Source organism: Microtus oregoni, unplaced genomic scaffold (genome assembly GCF_018167655.1).
Source record: "Microtus oregoni isolate MIOR12 unplaced genomic scaffold, Mior012 000013F_ref0000133, whole genome shotgun sequence".
Lineage (NCBI taxonomy): Eukaryota > Metazoa > Chordata > Mammalia > Rodentia > Cricetidae > Microtus > Microtus oregoni.
This window is the reverse complement of record NW_024543072.1, coordinates 9,082,070-9,103,884: the sequence shown is the minus strand read 5'-3', so window position 1 is coordinate 9,103,884 and position 21,815 is coordinate 9,082,070. Positions and strand designations below refer to the sequence as shown.

The following is a 21,815-nucleotide window of genomic DNA, read 5'->3' as shown; positions in this document are numbered from 1 at the left end:
ATAGTTTTATAGGTGTGCTTTTTCAATGGCTTTACAGATATTTCTCTAAGTATTAATTGAAAACAGACCAAACAACCCTTATCAAAGGTGTTAACAGCAAGATTTTAAAACAAGGCATCCCTGATTAATTATATGAAGAAATATATAAGAATCCAGGTGTGGTGGTGCAAACCTTTAAATACTAGCACTGGGAGGTAGACAGGTGGATAGGTCTACAGAGTTCCAGTATGACCAGGGCTACACACACACACACACACACAAAAACAAAACCCTGTCTCAAAAAAAAAAAAAAAGCCTGTATTTTCAGAACAGAAAGCCTACTACCTTCATTGAAGGTTAGAATAAAGATATTTCAAAAATTAAAATGCTCCCTATTATTTCTTCTCTTACCAGTATATAATTTCTTGCCTTTCAGGTATCAAACTTTATCTTGCTTCTTTGCAACTTTCATAACATAATGCTTTCTCCATAATCACCTGTCTATTATGACCTGGAAAATTCAACCACCATCTAATTACTTTTTCATTCTTTTCTGATTTAATTTTTCAATCATCTGATTTATAATAAATTTTTGAGCCACATAAAGCCAGGACTTATTGATCACTATTAAATTCTACCCTAATTCCATTTTTAAAAAAAATATTCAGATCGGGGGGGGGGATTTTCATTAAAATCCAAGGAATTTAAATCTAGTCTGTTGCAGCCTAACCCAACAAAAAAGAAATGTATGCTCAAAACTACCTAAGGGACCAATCTTAGTGGGACATCTGCTCTAAAAGTTTTGTATCTTCTAACCCCTTCACACTTTTAAATTCCTAAGGAGCTGAGAGAGTGTTGCTTGTATGAGTTATTCTTTTAATAATTACTATACTGAATATTAAAGCTGAAAAAAATTGAAAACTTAAAACAAAAGATAAAAATGAGGTGAGTAGCACTGCTTTAACTTTTCACAAACTCTCATGTCTGACTGGCTTAACCAAAAGTAGACGTCTTAGCCGGGCGATGGTGGCGCACGCCTTTAATCCCAGCACTCGGGAGGCAGAGGTAGGCGGATCTCTGTGAGTTCGAGACCAGCCTGGTCTACAGAGCTAGTTCCAGGACAGGCTCCAAAGCCACAGAGAAACCCTGTCTCGAAAAACCAAAAAAAAAAAAAGTAGACGTCTTGGCTGCTGCTGTATCCAATCGGTGGCAGTGAGTCATCCTTGCTCAATTACATAAAGAAAATCTGTATCCATTAGTAAACAGAAAACGGCAGCATTTAAGAGTCTTTTTCAGGTAACTGTGAATTTTCTCCTGACTACACCAGGCTTGACAAGTAATATTTTTAAATTGATACAGTAATCTCTCTAGTTGCAATGGAACCGTATCAATGAATTTTTCATGCTTCATTAACATCCACTGGCTAGGGTCTTGAAGTATAATCAGTAATAGAGCACTTTGGAATACACAAAAACCTGAGTTTGATATCTAGCCTTGAAAAGAATATATACAAATATACATTTTTGAATGGATGCTTTACCTGTGTATGACTTAATAACACCATGCATAATAATCTGGAAAATACTAGTTTACTAAATTATATAAACTCCTCCAATTATTGATACTTTTCATTATATGCAATACCATCCCCCCAAAATATCCATCACATTTGCTCATGCTAATGACCAGAAAGTCTAAATACTGTAAAGTTAAGTGTAGGTGGCCAATACTAATCTTTCCGATTATAATTTCTGTTTTAAAGTTCTAATTTTCATGATAGTAAAAAACATTGATAGGTACATTTCTTGAAGTGACAAAATTTTCTTTTTCCCTTTCCAATGGAATGTTTGAGTCTGAGTAAATACAATTTGTCAGTTACTCTTTCAGGTAAAAATGTATTATTTATTTTCTTGGGTCTTAGTTTAGGCGAGCAACTCACAAGACACATCTGTGAAGTACTTAAGCATTATCTTCCAGAAACCCAAGAGCTAAATGTAATCAAAGTAATTTCTACTTGTCTTTTCTTCTTTGTGTTGGAATGGAACATAGGACCTTACATATGCCACCATGTGGTGGTTTGAATGAGAATGGCCTCCTTATATTTGAAAGGTTAGTCACCAGAGAGTGAACTGTTTTAGAAAGATTAGGAGGTGTAGCCTTGTTAGAAGAGGTACGTCACTGGAGGTGTGCTCTGAGATTACAAAGAACCACATCAAACCCAGTTTTCTCTCTCTGCTTGCTGCCTGTGGATTAGGATGTAAGGTTCTCAGTTACTGCTCCAGTCTGCTTCCTCCCATGATGGTCATGGACTCAACTCACCTTCTAAAACTGTAAGCAAGCCCCCAATTAAATGCTTTCTCTTATAAGAGTTGCCTTGGTTATGGTATCTCTTCACAGCTGTAGTAGACCAGTAACTAAGACACATCATCTTGACACCTAAGAAGATACACAGTAAGCACAACTTTTGTACCACCAGTACAAATTTCAACAAAGTACAAGACGCATATAACATTTATTATGTGAAAATCTTACCCCAGGGTTATGGGTCCATGAAGTATGCTTTCAAAACCACTGCTTTCAATGGACAAACAAGTTCCTTAAACAATACATGGGTACAAAGTAACCTTAAATCCATTAATAGATAAATCCTAAATTAGCCTCTGAGAATTACTCAGGTAGCTATAATTATTATTTTAATATTTTATCATTTATTTATGTGCATGTGTCTTTCCTCATGTGTGTATATGCATGTGTTTGAATGCCCACAGAGGCCAGAAGCGGATGTCAGATCACCTGGAACTGGAGTTCCATGAAGTTGTAAACTGCTCAGTGTGGGTGCTAAGAACAGAACTCAGGTTTTCTCAAGAGCTTTAAGTGAAATTAACTGCTGAACTATCTCTACAGCCCTTTGGTAGCTATTTGTTCCTAAAGAAGAACTAAAACAATGAATCTCACAGTATACAGTGAAAAATTAACTTTAGTTAAAGAAAGGTTTGACCCTTACTAATCTTTAAGATAAATTCTAAGCCCTTGGAATGACCTGCTTTAAACAAACAAACAAACACTATTCTTGATAGACTGAACAGTAAGATTATGTTCATAACTTTAGGCCACACAGTATCTGATTTACCTATGAAGAAGATGAAGACTAAGATCAACCACATAGGTGGCTGACTCTACCTGTGATTGATTACTCAATAAATTCATTGCACACCAAAGCTCAGGTGGGTATTACTGGTTAGTAAACCTCCTAAGTTCAGCCTTACATCACTACTGGGAGAAGTGAGCACCCACTGACCACATATATCTGTGTGTGTGTGTGTGTGTGTGTGTGTGTGTTTGTATGTATATATATATATATATTAATAATAATGAATAAAATTTTAAAATTGCTGGGTGGTGGTGGCTCACCCTTTTAATCCTAGCACTCAGGCAGCAGAGGCAAGTGGATCTCTGTTCAAGGCCAGTCTGGTCTACACAGTAAAGGATAGCCAAGACTGTTACACAGAGAAATGCTGTCTCCAAAAAAGAACCAAACCCCACCCAAATAAAAGAACAATTGCTACTTTGTGCCTGAAGTTTCCAAGACCCAGGCCTGTGTACCTTTATATATTGGTGGGTTAAACCTGTATTCCTATGATGCAGTAAACCATATTATTAAACTCTTTTTGCTGAGACTTCTAAGTCCAATCAAATTACTAAATGGTCTTAGGCACTTCTAAAACAATGTTGGTCACAATCAAACTCCTCAGTATATAAAAGAAAATTAATCACCTACAGGCTTGTATACACGAGACTTTTGCTCAGAGTCTAAAACTAGTGCATCTGTATGTATCCATAAATACACACATCCATATACATATTCACACAAAAACAAAGATATGGACTGTGTGGTCAAGCAGAACGTTTTAGAGAAAGGTTTCTCTAGCTCTGTAGGGATATTTTGTTTGTATTTTAATAAGAAAAGCTTGCCTGAAGATCAGAGTACAGAGCTAAGTCACTAGAGGCCAGGGAGTGATGGCACACACCTTTAATCCCAGCACCCTGGAGCCGGGCAGTGGTGGCACACACCTTTATTCCCAGTGCTAAGGAGGTGGAGACTGGAGTGATATGACTGGGCAGAAAGAGGAATATAGTCTGAGGTTTGGTGGAGACAGTTGCAGTAGTGGCTGGCTGCTCTGCTTCTCTGATCTTTAGCATTAACCCCTGTATCTGAGTTTTTATTATTAATACCAATTAGAATGTGCTACAAAACTCAATAATACTGAATTTTAGATTGTTCCCTGCCCCACTGCCACTCATGTATAAGGAAAAGGGACCAGCAAAAAAAAAAAAAAAAACCTGCCCTGAAACCTAAGCCAGTGAAAGATACATTTTATCTCTGAACCCAGAACCAAAGAAAAACACTGATTCTGAAACAGACCCAAAGAGACACACTTTGTCCCTAAGACCAGAGCTAATTAAATACACTTCAGCCCTGAAAATATAACAAAAAAAGCTAGTGCCAGTGAAAGAAATGCAGTTTAACCCTGAAATCAGAGTCAACTCAGCACCTGATCAACTAAACTAACCAATCCCTGAGCAGAAAGAAAAACTTGTCCCTGGGAAAACTGTCCCCTTCCCCAAGAAGCCCTATATAAGCCCCTCTGCCTGTTCAGTTGTGGCTGTTTTTTCCCTCCCTGGCAGAGGCAGCCATTCTCCTGGACTCCTCCTTCCCAAATAAATCTCTTTCTCAAAAAGAGTCTTGGGTGAAGATCTTCATTTGCCAGCGCAGAATAGAAGAACCTTGCTGAGAGCTCCCTAAGAGGTAGTGAGCAAGGCTCAACAAAAATGTAACAGTTTTTCCTAAGAGAAGGAGGAGATTGCTACATTTCTGCAGGAGCTTCCCCTTAAGAAAAGTGTAGGAGACAGAAGTAGTAACATCTTTGTGCAGAAGAAGTGGATAGCTCTGCTAGGACCTGCTAGGACGTTCTCTTAGAAGAAGCAGAGCTCAACTGTAGTGGCTCTCTAGGAGAGGGATTGCTATATCCTGTGTGAAGACCACCACCCACCACACCCCAGCTCCAGGTAGCTGGCTTCTGGATCAGTCAGGACACCTTTCCCTCCACAGCTGAGCTATTGCAGCTCCAGCTTCCAGAGCTGTCCTACTTGGGCTCTATCCCTTCACAGCTGTCCTACTGTGGCTCTAAGTAAAGCCTGGCTTCTGGATAAGTCAGGATATCAATGCTACTCCAGAGATGTAACACTCACACTCGCTTACATCGTGTGTGTTGTGTGTGTGTGCAGGTGTACTGATCTGTATGGGCATGTATGGAGGCCAGAGGTTGATATTGTGATGTATTTCTTAATCCCTTCTCCACATTTTTTTTAAAAAAAAGATTTTTATTTGCATTTGGGTACGTGTGTATGCCGTGTTTAGGGGTCTGTGTGCCTGTGGAGGCTACAAGATCCCCTGGAGAAGAACTCTCTCGTTCTCCCTCAAGACACCCTGAATCACGTCTATTGGTATCACCAACTGTCCCTAGTATTAGTATCTAACTATGCTTTCATGTACCAACAAATGTAATCTTCCTTTCTGGAGCTTTCTGTGATCATTTCAACAAGCACATTCATCCAAGCTGACTTGTATTAATACCAGGTGAACTCCGACAGTATACACAAAAGGATTTCCTACTTGGGGTATTTTCTATCTGATGCCTTTTCACTAAATACGGAAGACTGTGTAGAAACCAACCAGGTCACTGAGGCAATTGCTCTAAGTAATTTACAATGAAAGCCCACCTTATTGTCTGACAATCAGTTCTAATTAAGCCCCAAGTCTTAGGTGATACTTTACACCTTTAATTTTGTCAGACCTTCCAAATTATGTAACAGATTCTTCACCTCTGGATAGCAATCTACAATGTATATTTGTGGGATTGCTGTAGTTGTTCTAATATGAAATTTTAGTTGTCACTCTTTAAGATCATTATTATTTTTTTATGTGTATGTGTGTGTATGTATGTACCATGTGTAAGGGCGCCAATGGAGGCCAGAAGATGGTGTCAGATCCTTTGGAGTTAGAATTATGAGTGGCTGTGAGCTGCCAGATGTAGATACTAGGAACCAAACTCTGGTCCTCTGGAAGAGCAGCAACTGCTCTTAATCACTAAGCTAATACTCTAGACAACCCTTCTACCTTACTTTATGAGACAAGGTTTATTATTAAACCTAGCTCAGTATTTTGGCTGGGCTAACTGGTAGGAAAGCCCCAGAGAATTGCCTGTCTTGACCTTTAGCACTGGGTTCTAGACATATGCCACCACACCTACCTAGGTTTTATGTGAATGTTAGGGATCAAACTCTTGTGTATGTAGTAAACACTTTAACTACTAAGACATTTCCCCATCCTCAGACGATTTTTTATTATTATTATTAAAAGGAAATGTCTCATTCACTGCAAAATTTGAGCAGCATTTCTGGTCTCTACATAATAAATAGCACTAGCACCTCTTCTTCTCCCCATTTTTAACAATCAAAAAAATGCTCACAGATATTGCCAAAAATGAGCAAGGAGGGAAAAAGTGTTCTTGGTGTAAACTGTCTATAATATTTGTCTTCATCTTTAGTTTTTTAAAAAGATTTATCTATTTATTTTTGTGTGTATGAGTGCTCTAGCTGCATGTACGCCTGTACGCCAGAAGAGAGCATCAGATCCCACTATAGATGGTTGTGAGTCACTTGTGGTTACTATGAAATGAACTCAGGACCTCTGGAAGAACAGCTGTTGTTCTTAAACACCGAGCCACCTCTCCAGTCCCTTGACTTCAGCTTTTTAACAAAAAGGTAAAGTGGGGCTAAGTAGCTCAGAGGTTATGAGCACTTGCTACTCTTGCATAAGACCCAGGTTTGGTTCCCAGCACTTACATGTTGACTCACAACTGTTTGTAAGTATACTTCCAGGAGATCTAATATCCTCTGCATGTACCAGGCACATACACATAATAGAAAAAGCACAAAAAGGAGTTACATAATAAAGCTGTATTAGTGAAAAAAAATGACATTATGTAGTTAGCTTGAATCTCTAAGGATAAAGAGAATTATATATGGTAAGAGTATAGGTTAATAAAAAACTATAAACCTTGCTTTATTTTTTAACTGGTATTCACTATAGAAAGAAATAATTAAAACTGCCATTAGGTTATTATGCTAATGAACGTAATGTATATAATAGTACAAAGAAGAGGAGAGGAAATGGAGTTAGCTATACTGAGGCATTAACAGGATTCATATGAAGTACACTGCAATAAACACGATACACGTTGTGTGGAACAAAAAGTTGGAAAAATAGAATTTTTGAAAAGCAAAGAAATCAAAAATGATAAAATAGAAAGAGAGAAAACATACATGTATTAAAAATAAAAGGATTAAGGCTAGAGAAATAGTTCATTGGTTAAGAAGTCATATTTCTCTTGCAGAGGAACCAAATTTGGTTCCCAGTACACACACAGGTAGCTCACAACCACCCATAATGCCAGCTTCATGGGAGGTGGCACCCTCTAATGGACTCCTTGAACACATCAGCACTCACACATATATCCACACAGAAACAAACATATATATATATACATATAATTAAAAAATAAAACTAATATTTTAAAATAAATATATGGATTAAACACTCCACTAAAATGAGTTTGGTCAAATCAGGGTCAAAGTGATGGCTCAATGGGTAAAAGTTCTGTGACCCAAAGTTGATGGCCTGAGTTCCACCTCTAGATCTCAGAATGACAGATGAAATTGCCAATTTAATGGTTACAGGCAGATGCCAATCTCATCATCTATGAAAAAAAGTGTAAGCAAGAAATTAGAAACGATAATGAAGAGTTGAACTTCACTAACTTGACCTAAAAGACACCTGAAAGAATCTAACAACAGCAAAATGCGAACACATTCTTGTTAAGCCACATTCTCCAAATCACATCATGAATAGGTTCAAACTTAAAAGTAGTGATACAAAGAAATTTCTCCAATCATAATGTGAGTAAATTAGAAATCAACAACAAAAGAATATTTGAAATTCCAAAACCACTGGAAATTAAATCAGTTCTAAAAGAAAACCCATGGGTCAAAGATGATATCACAAAGGAACTCAGAACATACTTTAAATTGAATAAAAATAAGATATAGCAAAAACTTAGGATATAATCAACAACATTTATAGAAGGCTATTTATAGCTGTAAACATCAATACTAGAACTGAAATTTTTCAAGCCAACTTTTACCTGAAGAATTAGAAAAACAAAAGCAAGGTAAACCCAAAGCAAGCAGAAGGAATAGCATTAGCAAGAATCAAACTGAAAAGATGAGCAAAATTAATAAATCTTTAAAGAAAGAAAACACAAATTACCCAATTCAGCAACGGAAGGAAGGGCATCACTATCCAACTTTAAGAGACCCTAAAATGGTTATAAAGAAATATATGAACCGGTATCAACACATACAATCAACTATGATAAAAATGGACAAACTCCTAGATAAAACTGGCTCAAGAGAAAACAGAAAATATGACTAAACCCATACCATTTGAAATGGAATTAGTACTTCAAATTCTCCCACAAAGAAAAATCCTGAGCTCCATTCACTATACCAAATATCAAATTAATAAAAATGCAAGTTTTCATAAACTCATGAAGATAATTCAACAGGTGGACTATTACTCAGATTTATTCTGAAGAAAGCAATACCTCCATATGAAAAAGTGCCATGGCTTTTAGACAAAGCATAGAAAACTAGGCTACAATTTACAACCCCAGAGATCCTAGACAACAAAGAGAACCCTAAGAGAGACAGACATACACGGATCTAATCTACATGGGAAGTAGAAAACGACAAAATCTCCTGAGTAAATTGAGAGCATGGGGACCATGGTAGAGGATAGAAGGGGAGGGGAGAGGAAAGGAGGAGAGCGGATAAAAATGTAGAGCTCAATAAAAACAATTTAAAAAAAAAAAGTCCCAGCAAGCCAAATCTAGAACTACACAGCAGGGCTTATACAAGTCATCTAGTAGTCTGCAAACATAAACTTATCACATGGTCTAACAATTTTATTTCTAGAACTACTTCCAGAAAAAGTTAAAACACATCTTTACAAAGACATATTTTAATATTCACAGCAATATTACTCACATTTTCTAAAACTGGGAAACCATTCAATTGTTCATCAACTGGACTGTATATGGTATACATACACACATACACACATACACACACACACACACACACACACACACACACACACAAATGCTTACTATTCAGCAGTGAAGAAATAGTATGTTCAAGCATAATTGGACCTTAAAAATATTTATACAAAACAAGCCACACACACTTTTGCCAGCAAACATAAATCATTTACTTACAATTTTTATTTGACAATGGAAATGTTTTCATTAATCAGAGAAGTAGTAATTTTAAAGTTATACTATAATACACTGCAAAATTAAGCATTAAACTAAATTCTGGCTAAGCATGGTAGTAAATGCCTATAATCTCTGCACTTCTAACAGCTGAGGAAGGAGAATTTTAAGTTTAAGGTCAGCCTAGGCTATACAAGGAAGATCCCATCTTGAACAAACAAAACCAATCCAAATAATCCAAATAATGTGCATTGTTACCTGATTTGTGTCCAACCTGAGTATTACAATCTTAGTTAACAGGCATAGTACATCCAGATACTAATATGGAACAATATGTAAGAAAGGGGGAAAATTTCAAAACAAACAAAACAAGAGATAAACATCTACCCAAATTTCAGTTAATATTAAGAGTACATTTTGGGGGCTGGAGAGATGGCTCAGAGATTAAGAGCACTGACTGTTCTTCCAGAGGACGAGTTCAATTCCCAGCAACCACATGGTGGCTTACAACCATTTGTAATGAGATCTGGTGCCCTCTTCTGATCTGTAGGCACACATGCAGACAGAACACTGTATACATAATAAATAAATAAATCTTTTTTTAAAAAGTACATTTTGGAAAAAAAATGGAATATTAATTCCCTTAAGCCAAAATAAAGAAAAGAGGGCTGAGCTTATAATGTCCAAGATCCTGGGTTCAATCCCTACAACAAGGGAGAGAGGGTGAAAGAATTGCAAACTATAAAAGTAATACCAGTAAACAAAATTCTATTAAAATTTCAAGAAATCCTTCCAACTTCACCCTTGGGTGCAACTAGCCACTTCTTTAATGTCTCCAATTGATGGCTAATATAACTGTCCTTATCTAATTTCATTTTATCTCATAATAGAAGCAGATACCTTGCTTTATAAACAGATGTATCCCCAGTGTCAAGGATCAGCAGATTGTAAATATGAATTTTTTTAATCCAACAATCAGGGTGTTTATTACACCTACTTCTATTAAATGTATTACAAAGAAAACAATATACAAGAACTGGAAGCCAAATAAGTTCTTAAACAAAAAGAGCACAAGCTGAGGCCAACACTTAGCAAAATTTTGATCCTTAGAAAACTCCAAGTTAATGAATGATCACCTGGGAGACTAAGGAAGCTGGAATCTACTTGGACTAACAAAAGTTCAGGATCTGAACCCATTGTTTCTAAAGCTGTTCTGGCAACAGGTGGGAAATAAGAGGAGTGGTCATAACACAAAACAATTGGGCTAAATTTTCTATGGCTATATCTCAAACACACACACACACACACACACACACACACACAAACACACACCCCTCAAACACACCCACCACCACCACCACCACGACCAACAACAAATGCATGAAGAGGTAGTAAATATCAGTTAACTGGGACCCACTTACTAAGGACAAAACAGCCTTTAAAATAGGAAGTAAGATTTAGACTCTAGAGCAAGACCCAAGGTGATCTAACTGGACTTCGAGCACACATACATCAAGAATTTGTATTCCGCTAAAAAACAGTGGCCTTAAGTAGTAAAGAGCTTGAGGCAAATAGGAAAATCATTTCCACAGAAAAGTTTAAAACAATGTTCTGAATTATGATGGGCATTCAGTAGTAATTCCCATCTTGGACACTGTAATTATTTGCATAAAATGAAAGCCTAGTAAAGAAAACTATTCTAGCTTCAATCAAGATCATGTTAGATAAAGCCTAAATTAAACAAATCCCAAGAGAATACAGTTACCACTTGGCAATCTCTCCTCTTTGGTCTGTGATAAGCAGCCTCTTGTGGCTCTTACCTCTGGTAGTTTCTCAGAATTCCTTTCCTCCACCCATCCTAGGTTTTCCATTACATTCTTCTTGATCACGAGCCCTTCTCATTACCTAAATAAATTCATTTACTACCTAAAACACTCTTCTATAAAATCACTTTCATATTTAGCAGCTTACTCAAGGACACTTCAATGTTTGGAAGTTCCACTAAAACTTCAATATTTCCAAAGTCAAATTTATCTTACTGGCTAAGTTAAATGGATTTATCTTCCTAGTAATTCCTCTACTTTACTGATCCAAAATATTATCAATTTTCCAGAATTCATTCAAAACACAAATCTTGTACTGTCTGCGTTGATATTTCAAAATCAAGTTCCAACTCCTTAGAACGCAGGCCTTTCATGACTGGACGCTCTCCAGCATAGACTTCACATTCCATGAGCCCCATGCTCCGTATATTCCCACATTTTGGCTGGGAGGACTAGGGAGGTGTTGTTGAGACCACATCTTGCCATATAGTACTGGGTTGGGCAGAAAGTCAGTGTTGCTCAGATTACCCTTGAATTTGCAGCAATTCCCTTGTCTCAACCTCCCTCAAATGCTGAGATTACAGGCAAAGGCAACTATGCTTGGCCACATTTCCTATCAACATTTCTTCAAACACATTCTTGTATGTTTTAGTCTGGTTATAGAATCTGATGCAAAATAAAATCAGTCAATCAAAGGAATAATAAGTTGTACTAAATCTGGAGTAAAATGTAGTTGACTGAAATTATCAAATAGGAAAATGCTGGAGAGATTTGAGCTTGCTTAAAAACTCAAATCCATAATCAAAAGTTTGGGGCTTGCTATTAAAATGTTTAGAAGTCTTAAGGATGGAAAAATTGTATCAATAACACAATCTTGTGTGAAACCAAAATTCTTTTTTTATTCCTAAGTTCTCATTTTACTCAAATAGTTATAATACCCAAGATGAAACAATTAATATTTGATCAAGTTTAAGAAGTTACCAATAAACAAATTGAGACCAGAAGAGAACTTCATCGGTCTAGTAAAAGATATCTACAAAAACTCACAGCAGAAATCATATTTAATAGTGAATGACAGGAGATTATGAAGATGACAAGATGTTCAACCCAGACACAGTGACTCACGTCTTTAATTACAGTAACTGGGAAGCTGAGGCAGGAGCACAGCCATGAGTCTGAGCTAGCCTAGGCTACACACAGTGTGTGTCAGGACAGTGTAAGCTACCACTGAGATCCTGCTACCACGTATACCCAAAAGACTGTCTATCTCACCACTTCCATTTAATATTGTACTGGAAATATTGTACAGGAGGTTACACTTGGTGAAAGCAAGCTAGAAGAAATAGAAAGCATTCAAACCAGAAAGAAAAGGTAAAATTACATCCAGTAAGAAAATACATCTCTACACAGAAAAAAAAAAAAACCCTACCAGGAATCCACTAAAAACCTATTCATACTAATAAATGAGTTCAATGGAAATGCAGAGTACAAGAGCAATTTAAAAAATGGTTGTAGCCAGGAAGTGGTGCGCACCATTAATCCCCATACTTGGGAGGCAGAGCAGGTGGATCTCTGTGAATTCAAGGGTTACAAAAAGAGAGAGAGAGAGAGAGAGAGAGAGAGAGAGAGAGAGAGAAAGTCCTTCTATACACACTCTGAAAATTAAGGAAATCTCCAATAAACAACATAAAAACAGTAAATTGAACAAATGAAGTCTAAAACTTACAATCTACACAGTAACACTGAATGAAACTTAAAAACCTTAATAAACGGCAAACAACTCGGTCTCAGATTGAAGACTTACTAATAAGATTCAGTATTTCTCAAATTGACTTATACATTAAATACAATAGCTATAAGATTACTCCAACTTTCTTTTCTGACAGATTCAGAGCTGTTGCTACAACTAAAATAGAAATACAAATGTCCCATAACAACAAACTTGAAAAACAAGAACAAAGTTAGGACTCATTCTCCATCTTCAAACTATAGAAATCAAGCCTTTTAGTACTGGTACACAGATACACAAAGATCAGTGGAAGAGAACAAATAAAGTCTCATACTTGTCAAATTTGTGATAAGTATGTTATGATAATTCAATAGCACAGGAACAAGTAAATATGCATAAAAGTGAAATTTTACTCCTACCACATTGCATATACAAATCTAAATGTATTAAATCTTTTTGTTGCTCCCTTAAAGACTACTGTTAAGGCAAACTTGGTGGCTTGAATTGATAGAAATTTGGGTTAGAGAAATGGCTCAGCGCTTAAGAACATGTACTGCTCTGGCAGAGGAACGAAGTTTGGATCTTGGTACCCGTGTTGGACAGCTCACAATCACTGATAACTATAGCTAAAGAGGGACCTGAAGCCTGATCTTTTCAAGCATCTTCACTCATGTGTACACACGCCCACTTTCTCTCTTTAAAAAATTAAAAATAAATCAGCCAGGCGGAGGTGGTGCATGCCTTTTATCCATCCCATCACTTCGGAAGCAGAGGCAGGCGGATCTCTGTGAGTTCAAGACCAGCCTAGTTTTTTTACAAAAAGAGCTCCAGGACAGCCAAGAATGTTACAAAGAGAAACCCTGCCCCCCCCCAAAAAAAACAAAATAAATAATTCTTAAAATAAAAACCAACATTTTTTCTTACCAGTCATGGAGGCTGGCAGTCTCAAATTGACAAACCCTGAATATATTAGGGAAAAATTCTTATCTTCTCCAGTGTGATGACTCTGGGCATTCCTTGCATTAGAACTGGTTAGCTTTGCTTCCATCTTCATGGGCCATTCTCACCTACAGTCTGACCTGCCTCAAGGCCACAAGTAATTTACTAACAAGAGGAATAGTGAACACAGGAAGGGCAGGTTGCTCTATTTCCACAGACTCCTTCCAACTACAAGGTGGTTTACTGGTTGTTGTGTGTTAAGACTCTGAAGGCACTGTGACTGATGGGATACCTCAGAATTGGGGAATATTATTTTCAGGTGTGCTACTTTTGTTTATACTGCATTTGATTAACTGTGAAGCTGTGATTCTATGCCTGTCTAAAACACCTGATGATCCTAATAAAGAGCTGAATGGCCAATAGTGAAGCAGGAGCAATGATAGGCAGGGCTAACAGGCAGAGAATACAAAAGAAACGAGGAGGAGAACAAGGAGCAAGGAGAGACCAAGGCCAGAACATCAGGGGCCAGTCACAGAGCATGAGTGAAAGTAAGATGCACAGAAACAGAGAAAGATAAAAGTAGTCAGGATAATGTAAGTTAAGAAAAGTGAGCAAGAAACAAACCAAACTAAGGTCAGGCAATCATAACAAGAATAAACGTCCATGTGTGATTTATTTGGGAACTGGGTGGTGGGTCCATCCTCCCTCCCCCTAAAAGCCAAAAGAGTAAGACATCATAACATCTCAGTTCTCTCCAAAGCAGACCTCGGGACTGTTTCCTCATTCTCATATGAACATGGAGAAACCCCTCAGTTTGGATGTTTATCGCCCACAGGCACGTTGACTTGGGAACCACCAATGTGAATGGAAATCTCCTCACCCCACAGCAGCCAGCAGCAACCCCAGCTACACAGGATACCAGCTAAACTAAATGAGGCCTTGTCACTGATGTACCACTGGAGCTGTACTGCACCAGCCAGTATGGTGAGAAGAGTGAAGAAAGGCAACTGACTGTTCTTCCTATTGTGGAATATTATTATAAGATGTGTTACATTTTTTATGGTGTGGAACATATATATGTTTAATGGTGCAAAGATGTGTTGCATTCTTTTATGTTGCATGTGTTTAACTCTGTGAAGCTGTTATACTTTGCCTGTCTAAAATATCTGATAGTCTAATAAAGAGCTGAACAGCCAATAGCAAGGCAGGAGAAAAAATAGGCGGGGCTGGCAGGCAGAGAGAAATCTGGGAGGAGAGAGGAAGGAGCAAGAGAACAAGGAGAGGAAGGAGGACATCAGAGGCTAGTTACCCAATTTCACACAAGCCACAGAGAAAGAAGAAAAGGTATACAGATAAATATAAGAGCTCAGAAGCAAAAGATAGATGGGATAAGTTAAGAAAAGCTGGCTAGAAACAAGCAAGCCAAGCTAAGGCCGAGCATTTATACGTAATAATACGTCTCTCCATGTGTGATTTATTTGACAGCTGGGTGAAAGGACCACAAAAGACCAAAGAGCAAAGTGTAAAATAATCAACAACATCATCCTCCAGACCTACAAGATTACAATTATTATAGATTCTGGAAAGAACCCTCTAATTTGTTCTTTTACCTTATTTCTTTATATTACTTTTAGTATTTTAATTTAAAAAATCCTTTTGTTTTATTATGTATTGCTACTTTTTTATTGTTGCTGTTGTTTTAAGAGTCCTAGATATTAAACTCAGAGCCTTGGGCATGTAGGTTGCTCTATCATTGCTGTTCTCTCTCTAACCTACCTCTTAGAATAATATTTTATTTATGCTTTAATAAATAAAGCTTGCCTGAAAATCAAAGGGTAAAACTAAGCCACTAGAGGTCAGGCAGTGGTGTCACCAGAATTTGGGAGAGAGAGAGGGGGGGGGGATATCTCTGTGAATTGAGAGCACCCTGGGCTACACACAATCACTGCAGGTTGTAGCTCACACCTTTAATCCCAGTAATAGGGAGTCATACGCCTTTAATCCAGCAACAAAAGGGAATTTAAAACTGGAAAAGACAGAAGCTCAGGGCTCAGTCTGCTGCAGTTGCCCAGCCTTGGTAGAGGTTAAGACTGTTCTAGTGGCTTGGCTGTTTTGCTTTTCTGATCTCCACTTTGAACCCCAATATCTGTCTCTGTAATCAAATTTTTCTTGCGCTTTGTCTTTTCCTTTATCTTTTTTTCTCCTTACCTGCTCCTCTTTTTCACTCTTTTATTACCTTTACCTTCATAGTTTTAATTTCATAATTTACTAGACATTGCTCTTTCTTTTTCTATAGTTAACAGTGATATGGCAGTCTTTTAAGATTTACTAGACATTGCTATATTTGGCTTGCTTGGGTATTGCTGTTGTTACCAACACTGGCTTTCTCCTCTGAATAGTACTGGGAATTAAGTCCTCAAGGTTACTTACTCACTAAGAAGATCACATAGAAACCAGAGAGATAGCTATCCCAATTATATAATATCTCTATTATAGCAGAGAAACAATATGAAAAAAGCAAAATGATCTTACAAAACTGCACACATCTTCCATAACCAAATACAAAAATATGGAAATAGTTGGAAAGCTAGATTTTAAAAATACTAAAAAATTAAATTTTAAAATGACAAGGACCTCAAAGAGGTTTCAAATAAACAAATGAATAGCAAAGTCAATTTAAGACTTGGACAAGAAAGTCAACAACCTGGATAATTCAGCAAAGACATACATAATGGGGAAGGGGACTCCTGGTAAGGAAAAGCTCAAAAAATCAAATAAAATACTCAATGGAAAGCATCACCAATAGACTAGAATAGGTAGAAGGAAGAAAAGCAAGGATGGAAGATATAGTTGAGAATATATTCAGACAGTAACAAAGGGGGTAATGTATCATTATCACAACTTTTAAGATCTCCGGGATACAATTAAGAATCAAGAATACATGTTTTTGGTGTAAAAGAGGAAGTTATAAAGATGGGTGTGATGGCACATGCCTATATTCCCAGGAGGATGACCATAGTTGAGTTCTAGGCCAGCCTGAGTTACACAGCAAGATCTTATCACCAAATGAAGGAAGGGAAGAGAAGGGGAGAAATTAAAGCAGAAAACTCCCTAAATCTTAGGAAAGGGACAGATATCCAAATACAGGACACAATAAGATTCCCTATAGAAGTGACCAGAAATCCTCTCCATAGCATCATACAGTTATAATGCCCAGAGTACAAAACAAATACTGAAAGTTTCAAGGCAAAAGTTACGTTCTCATTACAATGAATCTATCAAAACAAAAAGCTCAACAGAAACCCTAAAGGTTAGGAGATCATGTACTAATATATTTCACACCTTTAAAGTAACTGAAACAAAAATTTTTGTATCTAGCAAAATTATCTTTGAAAATTGGAGGAGACTTTGATGGTGGTGATGTATGCCTTTAATCCAGCACTTGGGAGGCAGAGGCAGGCAGGTCTCTTGAGTTCAAGCCAAGCATGGTCTTCAAAGCGAGTTCCAGAAACCAGGACTACATAGAGAAACAGTCTCGAAAAAGAAAAAAAAAAAAAGTACTGAAGGAGAAATAAAAAACGCCCACAATAAACATAAGCGGAAGCAAGTCATGAGTATCAAAAGAGCAATGTATACTTCCAAAAATACTACACGGAGAGGAAGACAGACAAACACAGTCATGAGCTCAAAGGAGAGAGAAAATTTCACTAGGAGATCAAATAAACAAATGAGAATTAGTAAAGAATCAAACTCAATATTCCAGGAAACCTAAGGTGAATAAAGAGAAATTTTGTACATGCCTTCAATAACCCTAAAGGCAAGGTTTTATCTTTCAATTGAAACATACAAACTGGAAGTTTGGCTTAGAAAACAAGAGCCAACTATGTGCAAGAAAATTACCTCACCAGCGCATTCATCTCAAGCAAATAGCAGGAGTAGGTGATACTTTTAGATTAATAAGCAGACTTTAAACCAAAATTAGAAGCAAGAAAATCACTGAATATTAACAGGCAGTAATTGTCAAGCTATGACTGTAAATACATATGTACTCAATTTTATCGAACAAGCACTACTTGTCTACATATTACAAGACATGACTATTCTCCTCTCAGATGACAGATTATCTAGATTAAAAAAATTCAACAAGGAGACTTTGAATTAAACTATACCATAGATCAAATGGATTTAATAACATCTACAGAATATCTCATCCAAGAGTTGCAGAATACATGCTGGTCTTGGCTACCAAGATATTGTCTCTAAAACATTGTATTTTAGGACATAAAACAAATATTAATGAATACAAAAATATTGAAATAGCTTTTATCTTTCCAAATCAAATCCAAGTGAAATTACAGAAAATATACAGAGACTGAAACCATAAATTTTTGAAGAAATTGAGAGAAATTAAAAATTTCCTAAACCAAACAAAAATGAAAACATTGCTAAAGTGGATGAAATACAGCAAAAGTGGCTTTAAGGGAGAAATTTATAGCCATGGGTGTGCATTTTTGTAGTTTTTCTCCAACTCATCTAAATAAGCAGTTATAAACTAGTTTCATACTAGTCCTTTTTTATAACCTGAGTATTCATTGTTCTCATTGGTAGCTACCAATTTGCCAACATTTATAAATAGATTTTTACCTAACAATCTGAACGTCTGGCATCCTAAAGGAAAATGGAACTCCAGAAATACTAGATAGACCTTGCACAACAACAGAGGCTTGGGGCTCAGCACACTAACATGACTGATACTGAGGTCAAGATCGCCACCACTGCACATCATCTATACATTGAAGCCAGTGTCAGTTGCCATTTAGCTTCTGAAATGGGAATCTAACAAAGACCAACCACCTTTCTTAATAGAACATAAAGAAAGCCTATGATTTAAAGTTTAACTATACATATGAACAGTTTTTTATCAGCTAAAAGAGATAAAAAGTGATACTTAAAAGAGGTAAAATCCTGCCATTGTTACAGATGAAAGAAGGGTGCTGGATATCCTGGAACTAGGGCTAAAGACAGTTGTGAGCCACGATATGGGTTCCGGGAATCAAACCTGTGGGTGCTTGGAATTGAACCTAGGTCCTCTAGAAGAGCAGCCGATGCTCTCTTACCACTGAGCAATCTCTCTAGCCAAGTGCTTTTCCTACACATGAGAAAGGTTAAACTGTCCGCATTCCATTTTGTTTCTATCAACACTGCTAATGGTTTGTAATAACGAGACATAAACTGATTTCTAAGAACAATTCCCTTTAAATTAGGCAAAATAAACTCAGTTGGTAAAGTCTTTCAAATAACCCTAAAGGCAAGGTTATTAGATGAGACAATTAGTCAGTATTACAGTAAGTCTTCGCCAGCAATGCCATCATCTCTAAGTTTACAGGTGACATTTTAAAGATCACTATCACCACCGAGTATTAAAGGATATCACATTAAACTGGATCAGTATTACAAATGCTTCAATATTGTAGTTCCTAGATACTCAAATACAGAGATGCAAATGCATTGCTTTTATTTACTAAGATGTTCTAAAAAGTCTACCAGATTCCTAATGCACACAAAGGGCCAAATCACAAGATAATCCTTTCAAAAGTGAAGGGTTAGAATCAAATATGTAGGCACGAAGTGCTACTAGAATAATAAAATTAGTGGAAAATCTCAATCTTGTTTCATGGTATTAACTATATAAGAATTACATGTCGTAGGCTTTAACTCTGCTTGTTGTTACCAGGGGTTTTTTTCTGACAGAACTTTGTGCAATGAAAGAGTTTGTTGTATTTAACACAGTAACCAAGAGCTGTTTGTGGCCGGTGAACACTTCTGAAAAGTGACTAGCACAACTAAGAAACTGGTTCTTTTTTTTTAATTTAATTAAAGACTATATGTGGCTAATGGCAACATGCTGGACAATAAAGTTATTCACATAATTTGAAATATAAACTATCAACTAAAGCTTTTCCAAGAATCATACCTTAATGTTAATATTAGTTAAAACTATGATACCAAATGATACAGAAAGCCAGCCATCAGTCTAAAGAGAATATACCATTTTTTTAAGTAAAAAATGTTATTAGCTGGATTCAGAACTTAAACTTTTACTGGCAGAAAATACATATACATATGAAGTTTTTCCCTATCGTTTTTAGTAAGCCTGTGCTCACTTTCGGAATGGTTTCCCAATGCATGCAAGTAACTTTCCCTTCAAATCTGTTCAGTATCTCCTATTCAGGAAACAATAGCAAAATAAGTACTCAGCGTTAATAGGTTCCCACGATCCCGAAATTTCACACGTTAATTTCCTTTTTCCTTCAAAAAATATAAACATTGGGGAGAATCTACATCTCCTGAAGCAAATTATAAAGTTTTACAATCCACCTTCTCACGTTTTTAAAGGTAACAACATTCAGACACAGTTGCGATTTCATTGGTAGATACTAAGTTGTTCTTCCAGGCCCACGGAATGAGTCTTTGCAGCATTTCAGGTGTTCTTTGACAAGCTCTTCCTAAGACAAGAAAACTAACCAAGATGGTGCAGAAAATGTCAAGAGAAAACAAGTCCGGGGATTTGCACGGTACAAGTCTCTAGCAGAATCAATCAAGAATGGTAGGTTTGCTTTCTTCCGCCACTACCTCTCCGCGAGACAACGCGTTGGTCCGGGAACCACCCAACGAAGCAACCCGAGAGCAAGGTCGTGACCCCAGGTCACGGCCACCAGCACTGCTGCCGCTTTGCCGCTTTGCCCAGCAAAGCCACCTGTTAGGCCCGAGCCTCACCTGGCAGGAAAGAGGAGGCGCCTACCCGGCAGCGCGCCGGACTCGAGGGCGGCGAGCGCGGAACCCGCCCCTGTGGTGGCGGCCGCGATCCCCCGGCGGCACGTGGGTTTCTCAGAGCCCGAGCTGCACTGACAGGCGGACGGTCCCGGGCTGCAGCCTCGCGCCGTCCCCCGGCCCGGGACACCCGTTTCCCTCGCAGCCACCGCGCTGAGCGGGCACCCGGGCGGCCCACGCCGCTGGTCCGCCCTCCTCCGGGTTCCCGGTGGCGCGATTGCGCTCCGCCGTCCCTCACCTACCTGGTCGCGGAGTTTGAGAAACGCCATGGCGGTCGCCGCCGCTCGGCCACTGCCCGGGGCCGGCGGGTAGGTAGGTGGCTGGCTTCGCTGAGAAGAGCGCGGGCAGGGGGCGGCGCCGCCTCCCCGGCCGCCCGCCGCCGTGAAGAGCCCCGCCGGTCCCGCCTCCTCCACCGAGGACTCCCGCCCTCTTTCTTCTTTCCTTTCTCTCTCTCTCTCTCGGCCGCCTCCACACGCAGCCGCTGCCTTCGCCGTAGCCTCACACCCCCTCCCCGAAATACCCCGGCAGCCCCCGCCGCCGCGCCGCTCCAGCCCGCGGCAGCGGCGGCATCCAAACTCCACTCCACAATATTACCACCACCGCCCGCCGCGATTGGCGGCCGCGCGGGGGAGAGGCCAGAGTAAGCCGAGCGCCTATTGGCTACGCCACCGCGCTCGCTCGCGTCCAGGCCCCGCCTCCCCGGTGAGGGAGGGGCGGGGCACAGGAAGCGGCGACGCGCCGAGCGGGCGGGCCTGGTGGCGGGGGTCTGGGCGCGCGCCCCGGGCGCGGTGGGCGGAGCCGGGGCGGGAGATGGGGGAGGAACCGAAGCCCGGGTTGGAGTAACGGCCCGGGTTGGCACGTGGAGGTTACGTGCAGAGGTTCGGCTCAACCAGGTGTGAATGAAGCAGCCGGATCGGGTGCAAGGGGAGGGCACGGGGCTGGTGCTGGTTCCATGAGAGTAGCGAGGGTACCCGGGGAACCGGACGCGCACGTGGAGCGAGAATGAAAATGCCTCCGCGGTTTTGGGGACGAAGTGATCACGGGGGACTGCTGGCACGCGGGACGGAAGGGCGTGGTCTTCATAGCCAGAGCAGGTTGTGACCGACAAGCTTTTCTCTC

At 38.9% G+C, this 21,815-nt stretch overlaps 1 protein-coding gene across 1 annotated transcript in view; it reads right to left on the bottom strand.

Moving 5' to 3' along the window:
- The window catches only part of Ankrd28 (ankyrin repeat domain 28), a 159,181-nt gene extending 137,904 nt beyond the window's left edge, over positions 1-21,277 (bottom strand). Inside the window, exon 1 of the mRNA XM_041662443.1 lies at positions 20,939-21,277. Within this exon, the coding sequence (XP_041518377.1) occupies positions 20,939-20,965 (27 nt within the window). The 5' untranslated portion in view covers positions 20,966-21,277. The remainder of the gene's footprint in view (positions 1-20,938) is intronic.
- Positions 21,278-21,815: the final 538 nt, after the last annotated feature.